Source organism: Saccopteryx bilineata, chromosome 3, assembly GCF_036850765.1.
Source record: "Saccopteryx bilineata isolate mSacBil1 chromosome 3, mSacBil1_pri_phased_curated, whole genome shotgun sequence".
In the NCBI taxonomy this organism is placed as follows: domain Eukaryota; kingdom Metazoa; phylum Chordata; class Mammalia; order Chiroptera; family Emballonuridae; genus Saccopteryx; species Saccopteryx bilineata.
Genome location: NC_089492.1, coordinates 251,364,491 through 251,374,628, shown reverse-complemented (window position 1 = coordinate 251,374,628; position 10,138 = coordinate 251,364,491). Strand labels below are relative to the sequence as shown.

Sequence of the window (10,138 nt, the reverse complement as noted above, 5' to 3'; positions counted from 1 at the left end):
GAGGGGGACGGACCTCGGGCGGAGGGGGTCGGCCCGGAGCCTACAGCGCGCCCGGCTCCGCGGGAGGAGGGCAGCACCGGGGCGCAGTGGGATCGGGCTGGAGGGCGCGTCCGCACCGCCACTCGCGGATCACTGCCTCGGGGGGGCGCGGCCCCGCAATGCCCCCAATAACTCCCGGTACTGCCCAAAATTAATTGTGGGAGACCGTCCTCCCTTCCCAGCTGCCTCCGCTGCGCCCCTGGTCCCAAAGCTTCCTGAGAAGGGAGACGCGCCGTTCACGACCCAATCTGCGCCCCGGGGAGAACCAGAACCTGGTTGTCAGCCCCTCAGGGTTCCCAAGGAGGCTCGACGCTCCGGGACCGAGAGCCCTGGCGAGGCGACTCCGCCCGAGCCGCGCTCCCTGCCCCGCATCCCCGAGGGCCGGAGCCGCGGCGGGACCTCGGTCCGGCTTCTCCCTGGCGCCGAGCCGAAAGCAATTTTTCAATCCCCCTCGCTGCCGGAGGAGCGAGGACGGATTCGATGTTGTTTTCTTAGAAAATAACATTTATTTCTAGCTCGTGTCTATGCAAAGGAAAGCACAAAGTGAGCCATTCTCTGCAGCAGCGCTTCCCGCGTCCGCCCGTCGCCGGGCGCTCGGCGAGTCCGGGGCGGAGAGGGCGCGAGGGCCGCGGCGGGTCCGGCTCGGCCGCACGTCGCTCTGCTCCCGCTTCGGTGCCACCTCGACCGGCCCGGGCGGAGCGCAGGTGGTCAGGGTTCGTCCGAGTTTACAGTATACTTAGTCTATAAAACCTGATAGTACAATGCGCGCATAGTCTAATTTTTTTTTGCTTATTTTGATTTTTTTCACGTTAATACCGAGGTCACCTACAGGTTACAATTAATAACTTAGAATTCCATTTTATAACATTATACACTGGCTTGTATATTGTGTATAGATTATATATAGATTTATACATATATAAAAACTCACACTGCACCAAGGACACCCATGCTTGTCGGCATAAGCAAAAAGAGCGACAAATACCGCAACGAGGAAAGTGCACTGGAGGACTCGTTTCCTTTTTCTTCACAACTGATATGGATATATATGTGTGTCCCAAAGACTCGACTCAGTGCCAAGAGATTTATACATCCTACATTTATATTTGTTAGAACAAATATTTAAAATTCTTTAAGGGGAGAGGGAAACACGAAAACTCTGGAACTGTCCTGCCATCCATCTGAGCGCGCGGGCGGGGGGGGGGTGTAGCCTAGGGAGCGGCAGGACATGGGTTAGGAAGCAGCCTTCGAATTCGCAAGGACTGTCCCCTTCGGAACGTCCGGGAGGCCTGGGGAGGAAGGAGGTCGGGGACGAGGACCCGAGCCGCGCGCCTCCTCCGAGAACACCGCCCGCAGCTGCGCCCGCGCTCAGCTTTCCCCCTCACCCTTCAAAACAGAACTGAGAACCACCTCGGAGCGAGCAGACCGCAGAGCGCACGGCCGGGGAGGCGCCCCCGGCCCCCGGGAACCGGGCAGGCTGCGGGTGTGGGGCCGCCCGCCGCCGGGCCCCTCGCCCTACTGCTTCTCGGGGGCGCCGTTGACCAGGGGCCCGTACAGGCCGCCGCCGTAGGCCGGCTCCTTGTGCGCCGCGGCGGCGGCGGCGGAGCGGTCGCGCATGAGGTCGCTGAAGGCGTAGTCCATGGGCGGGCGGAAGCCCAGCGTGGGCACCAGGCCCGCGGTGGAGTACGGGGCCATGAAGGCCAGGCCGCGGCTATGCGCCGCCGCCGCCGAGTAGGCCAGGCGCAGCGGGCTGAGGCCGAGCGGCGCGCCCAGCGGGTAGGCGCCCGCGTCGGCGCCGAAGTGGCTGGCGTTGGGCTGCAGAGGCGAGAAAGCCGAGCGGCTGCTCAGAGAGCCCAGCGTCCCGGGAGCCATGGCGCCGGCCAGCAAAGGTCTGTGGTGCGGGGGCGCGGCGGGGCCGGCCTGCAGCGGCGCGGGCAGCCCGGGTCCCCCGGCGGCGGCGTCCACGCGGCCCGGCCAGCCGTCGTCCGCAGCTGCCACCGCGCCCGCTGCGGCCTTGTCGGAGGGCAGGGCGGGGCCGAGGCCGGCGGCCAGGCCCCCGCGGTGGTGGTTCAGCACCTGCTCGATGGCCTGCACCACGTCGCCGCCGCAGCCCTGCAGCACCAGCTCCAGGACGCCCCGCCGGTGGCCCGGGAAAACGCGCGTCAAGATGTCCAGCGGCGTCCGCTGCCGCGGCCCCGGGCCCCCGCCCAGCCCGGGAGCTGGCGCGGCCTCCGCCTCTTCTCTGTCGGCCTCCGACCCGGATTCAGAGCCCAGCGGGCTGGCGGAGCCGGGGCTGTCCTCCTCGCCGCCGCCTCCGGGGCCGGCGCTGCCCAGGCAACTGCCGCCTCCCTCCTTGGAGGCCCGGGTCAGGGGCGACCCCGAAAAGGACTCTCCGTCGCCGTTCTCGGAGCCCGACCCCGGCCGCACCTCCGGGGACGACGTCCCGGGACCCGAGTCCGCGCCGTCGGGTGACAAGGGCTTCCCGGGTGGCGGCGGCGGGCTGCCCAGACGGCCTGCTCGGAGCAGCGCCTTGGGAGATAGGTCAAACTTCTGTAATTTGGCATCTGGGAAGGGAGAAAAAAAAAGATGTGAAAAACGGAAATGAGGAGGCGACCACACCAACTGCGCAGCCGGTTTCCTTTCCCAGAGCCCCGTTTAGTGGGCGCCGGCGCTCTTTCTTTTCTCCCCACTATTTCTTCTTTTCTGAGTCTCTACAGCCCTTTATCTCTCCCTCGGCCCCCAGGGAGCGCTCGCTTTCTGCACCCAGAAACCCAACCACCTGTGTCCTGCAAACTCAGTGTTCAATGCCCTTCTTCCTACATCTGTGCCCCAACGCCTTCACCCTCAGCCTCCTCCCTAGCCCTGCCCTGCCCTGGAAAAGTGACCTGGCCCCGGGTTCAAACAGAAGCCAGCAGATCTCCCACCTATGTTACACTCTGTGTAGAAGAGCCCACTGCCATTCCAGGAGCCAGCCCAGGCCTGGGCGCCCTCTGGCCCTGGACAGCACGGCCTGTAAATACACGAGCCTCCGGCATCTACAAGATTCCAAACCTCTCTGCAGGCAACAATAAAACCCCTATTTATAAGACATCCTTTCCAAAATTAAGACCTAAGAAGTTCTTGCCTCCCAAGCTGAGAGCTGCGAGGGCCCCAATGGCGTCTGCCTGATTTCCTCCCTCCCCAGAAAAAGCCCAGGGAGTTTTAAGAAGAGGGTGGGGCCAGGCCGGGAGTACAGGGGTAAAAGGAGCGGGCACCGGGAAAGGGAGAGTGCTCTGCTCTGAAAAACGGGGGACAGGTTGGCAAAGAAGCTAGAAAGGAGCAGGACGCAACACGCGGCTGTCCGAAGGGCGTTAGGAACATGATTAAAGGAACCACAGGTGGAAAAGGAACTAGGTGTCTTCCATATCGAGAAGGTGCGGGACAGGGGAGGGGGCTTGGAAGAGGGCTGGATTTCTGAAGAGAAGTGAGAAGTAACGGAGAAAACTGCCCGTTGTAGAGAAACCCAGAATGAAGGAAAAGAGAAGACAAGCGGATTTCCAGGCTGGAGAGAGGACGCAGCGAAGTGAGCAGGGAAGCCGGGACGTGTCTACTTAAGAGATAAGACTAAAGCGTTCACAACTGGGCCCGCAGGGAAGGAAAGGAGTAAAGTACAAATGCTTCAGGAGAGCGAGAAAGAAGAGTTCATGTGTTTATGCCCAAATTAGGGGCTGGGTGTGCGGTCAACTCTTACCAATCCGGACATTTGGAGAAGGGGATTCTCCTCTTTCAGTACCGGGTCAAGTCCCTGGGCCGCGCGTCCCCGGGCCGCGTCCCTGTTCCCCTCTCCCCCCCGACCCGGCAGTGCGCTCACCTGCGCTCCCGGCGCCCGCCGTGCCGCCTCCGGTCCCCGCGGGGGCTGCTGCTCCCGGCCCCCCGCCGTCGGCGGCGCACACGGAGCCGAAGACCTCGTAGGCGGGCCGCGGCGGGATGATGCCGTTGGCGGCGGCCAGCGCCAGGCCCTCGGCGGTGCCGTAGAGCAGCTGGAGCTCGCGCGCCTCGTTCTCTTCCTGCGCCTGCTGCCTGCGCAGCGCCACCTGCGCCGCCATGACGCGCTGGCGCTCGGCGATGAGCGTGCACTTGGCGCACAGGCAGTCCTTCCAGCGGCAGTAGCGCTTGTGGCCCTTGAGCGCCGACACCACCCCGTGGTTACGGCAGCGCGCGCACTTGGGGGTCCGCGGGTACTTCTCCGCCGCCCGCAACAGCAGCGGCGGCGCCCTCAGCAAGCCGCCTGCCACGCTCACGGGTAGCGAGGCGGCCGCCGCCGCCGCCGCCGCCACCGACGCCACAGATGCCACGGGCGGCCCCGTCGTTGTCGTCGCCGCCGTCGCTGCGCCGGGCACACTGGGCAACTCAGAGCGTAGCTCCATGTCAGGACCTGGCGTGGAAGACCGTGGGAAGGGGGGAGAGACTCCCGGTGAGGAGGGCACGGAATGCGAAGCCACGGCAGACCCTCGAGGAAACCAGGATTAGATAGGAAATTTCGGCTGCAGATGTTTGGCTACTGGTTGTCAAATCTCTAGGAGGAGGTGCCTTTGGAGCCGTAGTAAGGCCGAGCTTCCCCACCCCACTCCCACCACAGCTCTTCTTATATCTGATGTATGCGCTGAGTGTAATACTTCGTTTGAATAAGTGGTTCTGCTAGGAAAAACAACAACAAAGTTTGAAAGTCACTGGTTCAGATGGATGTAACGAGAGTTTGAAGGAGAAAATAGTATTCCCCTCCAAAAGTTTAGCTTCATTGGGATGAGATAGGATAGAGAGAAATATTTGTTTGATTGGACTTGTATTAGAGAGAAAATATTTTGACCCAACAGGTTGATGCCAAAACAAAACAGAAACATCCGAAGTGAAATGTCCAGTTTTGTGGAAGGGTGAAGGGTTGGGCTGGAGGCTTTTTGGGTTTGTTTTTTGCAGATGGGAGCAGGAGAGTTCAAGAGAAAAACCAGGAACAGAAAGCATAGCTCTAGGAAGTGGAGTGAGGGGTAGGAAACAACTCAGGGGCAAACTTAGGCCCAGAGGCCCAGGGACCCAGGGATCCATGGAACTGTGGGAACTGCAGTCCGTAGTGTGGGCCTCTGTAGAGTGGTGAAGATTATGGGTGTGGAGCTGAATTTAGGATGCCCGAGGAAGATGATTAAAGAGAAAATTCAGCTTTGGATAGACAAACCCAGTCTAAAGATTAGCTAGCTTGAGGACCTCAGAAAACAGCTGACACGGGTGTCTAGGTCCCAGGGTTCGTGCAGAGGAGAGAGGTGTGCTTGAAGGGAAGAAAACAACCTGCAGGCATAGGCTGGGGTGAGTATGGAGTAAAGCCTATGGCGCAATTATAGTCTGGAGAAGTAGGAAGGAGAAAGTGTCTTGCAAAAGTTAGGTATTGCAGGAGAAAGATCCTGACCACCGCACGCTGCCTCTCCTCCCCTCTGGGTGCAGGCACCCAGTCGTCAGCCGCACCCTCCCCACGCTAGGGCCTCGCAGGACCCGGCTGGGGCGCAGAGACCTGCATTCTGGTATCAGAGTTGGGTTCCTGGGACTTGGATGGCTTAGCAGGCAGCGCTGAGGCAGGGGAATAGCCTCTGGAACTGGCTCCGAGGGAACACAGGAGTCCCAGCTGCGTCCCACAGGCCAAGAAGGCCCAAACACACCAGCGCCGAGCTTCCTCCACCGCTTGCTCTGGGTTCCCCGGTCCCCGCAGGAGCCTGAGACAGAATCCTGGTGTCACCTCCCAACGATCCTAAACCCCTCCCCTCTCTACTCTCTCAGCTTCTTCCTTCAGGCCCCTCGGGCCAAGCAGTCCCTAAGGCCAGCGTTGCCCGGGTTTGGTCAACAGGGGCCTCAGGCCAGGCCTCCTCCCCTGCCCTCCCTGCGGCCCTCAACTACCTGCGTTGAGCTAAGGGATCCTCCTCCTTCGCTGGCGCTGCACGCGCCTCCCAGCTCCGCTCGCGACGTCGGCGCTCTTGGCCTCTTCTCTTTGCCCCCGGCCCCTTATGTGACCACGTCACCCGCCTTCAGTCACCATGTCCGAACTTCCGGAACCCCTCAGAACGCTTGGGAGTCCAACCCTTCTTTCGGAAATCGGAGCCGGGGGACCGTTTAGGGACCCGCCAGCTGGCTGGAACCCCCCACCCGGTCCTCGCCACGCCGCGTCTCCTCGCGGAGCGCGCCGAACGCTGCGCACAGCCGGGCCCCAGCTGCCCTGCACTGCCAGACTCTCACTGAGCCGCCCGCCCGCTCTATTGTTGCTCCTTAGGGCTCCATTAGACAGAATTGGACAACAATGTGGCGCCTGCCATTGGCCAGGGGAGGCAGACGGCACTCTGATTGGCCGGACCCGCGCCCGGGGAGCCCCGCATTCTACAGTGTCCGAAAGATTCGAAACTCCGAAGGGTACACTGAGTGCCCCCGGGAGGGGAGGGGCGCGCCAGGAAAGTAGTGGAAGAAAGTAGGCAAGAAGGAGCCTTGAAAATATCGTGACAAGTAGTTTCCGTGCGCCGGAGGCGTGTGAATTGCGCCTAATTACCGTGTCCGGCGGTGCCTCTACGTAGACCTGTGTAACCCTCGGCTTCTGGGGCGCAGGCTCTGCTGCGCCGCCCGCACTGGCCGGGGGCGCTTGGCAAGGCCGACTTTCCCAAGTGGCCCTGGCGGCCGGGGGCGAATTGGGGACAGGTGACAATTCAATTATCGTGGTCGGGTGGGGGGGGGGAGCGGGTAAAACGGGGGTGGAGAAGGAGGGTGTATATGGCAATGCCAAGACGATTTTCCTGCTTCCTTCCGGCTCTGTTTAGACGTGCCCCCAAGTCCCATGCATTTGGGGTAGTCAGGGGCTTGTTTTGGTGTTCCTCCTGACGGCTTGAAAACGCAAATTATTTTTTTAAACCCTGTTACGATAAAGCATCACGGAGGGTAAGTGTGGTTATTTGAGATATTTGTTTTTAAAGTGGATCCCGGAGAGATGAAATGAGATTGCGCTTCCTGTCTGCGCCCCGCGTGTCCCTCGCGCTTTGCGTCTTTTTCTTCTCCGCCCCCCTAACCCCGTCCCTCTGCCCCTCCGACTCTCTCCTCTCCTTGCTTCCGCGGCGTTTCGATTTCTTTTCCGTGATAGTGGAATTATTTTTGTCGTTGTTGTTTTAAATGAACAAATAGTTTTCTTTTTTAAACGAAAGTAAAAAGTGGCCTCCTCTCCCCAAGAGCCTCTTGGAAGCAGGACGCGCAGCCGTCTGTCCATCCTTAGGGCTGGAGACGAGCTCGGCAGCCCCCAGGAGCAGTTCTAACTTTCGCCTTCCTCTCCCGTCCTGACGTCACAGCTTTGGGTTACAGCTCGGTTCGCAGAGGAGGTAACAGGTTTCAGGTTTTGTTTCCCTTCCTAATGAGAACATCTGGAATCAATGCCGCGGTCCTCGGGCGTGATCGCCTGGGACTTCTCTCTGTGTGGTTCTCAACGCCTTTTCTCCATCTTTTCCTCGTTCTAATGTTCTCCCACTCTCATTTTTATTATCTACTTTTCTCTCTTGTTTAGAATAAAGAACATTCGTTTAAGCGAGAAAAGAAAAATGTTTCCCATCATCGTTCTCTCTCTCCACTCCAGACCGTGCGTTTCCGCGTTGTTCTTTCGAACTTCCCAGGTCCACGGGTTCTGGCCGGAGCCGTCCGGGGCGTGGACGTACTGGGCGTGCGGACTTGGCCCAGGAGCCTCAGAACGCAGCCGCTTCCACGCGGCGGGACCGCTGGGTCTCGCCCTGCCGGGCCTGCCGTTTCTGACGCCTACGGCTGGGGGTCCCGGAGGAAGGTGCGACGGGCCGGGCCTCTCACCTCAGGCAGCGAAACCTCGTACGGGTTCTTCCGGGTCGCCAAACCCTAGGACCAGGCTAGGGGAGGAGGGAGAGAAAGAGGATGGTGTGCGCCAAGAGTGGGGCGGAGAGCTTCCAGAAAGTTGACCAGACCCGAGCGCGGGTCCAGCCGGGACCAGACTCCAACCCGGACGGAGTCTGTGACCGCGACAGAAACCAGGCCCTGCGCTACTAGCAAATACCACTCGCCGGAGCCTGAGAACTTGGGAGAGAAAAAGGGGTCTCTCACGGGGAGTGAGGGTAAGGGAGTGAGTCTGCGATCACCTGTTTTTCAGGAGCGTAGGACCCAGACCCCACCTCCCAACACTTTGAGGTTATGAGGTCGAGGAAATCTGTGCGCTGACTGCGCTCTGGGGGTGGCGCTGAAGCGGGAAGCGAGACCGCAGCCTGATCCTGCGAGGGAACAGCCAGGCGCCTTCTTTCAGAGCTACCTTGGACTAAGTTTTTCAGAAATTGTTTTAAACCTCAAAATAAATGAACTAGAGAAATCAACCTAGCTTTAGGCGGGGGTGGTGACCCAGACACCCCTCTTCGTTCTTGAGATCAAGCCATTATGAGGTTTCCCCACTCCTCTTCAAGCGAGCCTGTGGAGTCAAGGGTCCAGCTGAGCATTCAGACTTGGAGACGCGGAGCTCCCCTAGAGTGCAAGGAGCCTCATTTCTTAGGAGGGGGAGAGAACACATCCTGACCACGATTCCAGCCAGAAGGAACCTGCCTATACCTACAGCAGGCGCCTTCCGATCCTCTTTTCTCCTCTTCACAGTCCAGTAGATCCAAGACCCGCGACCTTTCTCCTGGTGCCCCCGAGGTTGGGGTGACCGTGCGAGTGAGCGTGTCTTGCAGAGAGGCGGAGGAACGTTCTGGATGGACACTCACACGCTCCCAGGCCACTCTGGGCCTAGTCTTGGTTTGGACTCAGGTCAGGAGGAGGGGAGCAGACTAGAAGGGGTGGCCGGCTGGGCCGACAGCAGTGGGGAAAGGCACGCCCGGATTTAAGTAGCAGGGGCTACCCCTCTACTCTCAGTCGATTGTGGCTTCACACCTGGACACAACACCTACACGTGTGCGCTCACTCTGCACAGTCTTGGACACACCCTCACACCTGCGGGCAATCACCACCCAAGGGGTGCGCTCACTCTGAGGCTACCCTCCCCCCAAAATGACCCCTTCAGAAATTTCCATTGACTCCACAGCGCTTTCAAAGTATGTCCACATGTTGGGACATCCCCTTGGTGTGTGGTTTCTCACTCAGAAGCGCAGTGTCCACCTCGGGACTGAATACCCAGACAGGAGCATATGCTCACACAAGTGTACCGTTGTTCCTCCACTGACCTAACCCTACTCCAGGGTCCTGCTCGTGGCTGCACTCTGGCCAGAGAAAGCCAGACTTCCGGGACGAATGAGGCAGCTGAGGGCAGAAAGCCCGTCCTCACGCGGTCACACACATACAAGCTCACTCACACGTGTTCTCTTAGCTCAGGGTCACTTGCTGGCGCCTTTGCTGTGCCAAGGGCTGGGGCCCCAGGTGAGCGCTCCCATCCAGAAAAATCCACCTCCACCGGTGTTCGCTCCCACCCCACCCCACCCCACGCACCCTTCTCCCAGGAAGTGAGGGGAACAAAGCGATGGGGCTGGCGGAGCCCCGGGTGGTGGCGGGGTTTGAGGGTGAGGGGCGGGGAGGGTGCTGGTGGCGCGGCGCAGTGGCGCTGAGTAGGAGAAGCAGGGCCGGGGGCGCTCGCTGAGGGGGGACCCGGGAGGCATTGACTTTTGCGCTGTTAGTCCGCGGCCTCGGAGCAAGCAGACGCCATCTGTTTGCCGGCTGCGGCGCATCCCGTTTAATTACCCTCCCGGCAGCCTAATAGAGATGATATTAAACTAAATCTTTCTGACATTAAAAGTAATTATCCCCAAACCAGTGGCTCCGGGACGAAATCGCCCCTCCCGTTCCCACTCCTCCTCGGCCGCGCCAGATTCCGTCAGTTTGGCTACAACTTTTAACCGGGGAGGGGTACGGAGAAAAGGGGGAGTCTACGCGGGCCGTCCGCTGCACGGCTTCCCACACAAACACGGACGCTCTTGTCCGCACGTCGAACACCTGTACACACACAGACACACACACAGACACACACACACACACACACACACACACAGACACGCCACAACATTTTCTCGAGCTATGTTAATTAGGACCCAGCTTCGGGCACCCCCGGGCCGAC

The 10,138-nt window shown here is 60.2% G+C and overlaps 1 protein-coding gene and 1 long non-coding RNA gene across 5 annotated transcripts; one reads left to right on the top strand and one right to left on the bottom strand.

The window, feature by feature from the left end:
- Positions 1 to 823: 823 nt before the first annotated feature.
- Positions 824 to 6,300, bottom strand: DMRTA2 (DMRT like family A2). Of its 3 annotated transcripts, XM_066269227.1 has the most exons (4): positions 5,956 to 6,300; positions 5,576 to 5,774; positions 3,890 to 4,453; positions 824 to 2,603 (listed from the first exon to the last, which is right to left on the bottom strand). In XM_066269227.1, the coding sequence occupies exons 3-4, from the start codon at positions 4,443 to 4,445 to the stop codon at positions 1,555 to 1,557; spliced, it is 1,605 nt and encodes a 534-aa protein (XP_066125324.1). In that variant the 5' UTR covers positions 4,446 to 4,453; positions 5,576 to 5,774; positions 5,956 to 6,300; the 3' UTR covers positions 824 to 1,554. The 3 variants fall into 3 exon arrangements, with proteins under 3 accessions (XP_066125324.1, XP_066125323.1, XP_066125325.1); XM_066269226.1 differs by lacking the exon at positions 5,576 to 5,774; XM_066269228.1 differs by lacking the exons at positions 5,576 to 5,774; positions 5,956 to 6,300 and having other exon boundaries at positions 3,890 to 5,568.
- Positions 6,301 to 6,872: 572 nt separating this feature from the next.
- LOC136329062 (uncharacterized) lies at positions 6,873 to 8,418 on the top strand. 2 transcript variants are annotated; one of them, XR_010730147.1, is made up of 3 exons: positions 6,873 to 7,409; positions 7,661 to 7,861; positions 8,198 to 8,418. It is a non-coding gene; the product is annotated as an uncharacterized lncRNA (long non-coding RNA). The 2 variants fall into 2 exon arrangements; XR_010730146.1 differs by having other exon boundaries at positions 7,661 to 8,418.
- The last annotated feature ends 1,720 nt before the right edge of the window (positions 8,419 to 10,138 follow it).

Coding starts and splice junctions, on each gene's coding strand:
- DMRTA2 (XM_066269227.1), bottom strand. CDS start 4,445: ATGGAGCTACGCTCTGAGTTGCCCAGTGTGCCCGGCGCAGCGACGGCG. Junction 2,604..3,889: donor GGCGGGCGCCGGGAGCGCAG/GTGAGCGCACTG, acceptor CTCCCTTCCCAG/ATGCCAAATTACAGAAGTTT.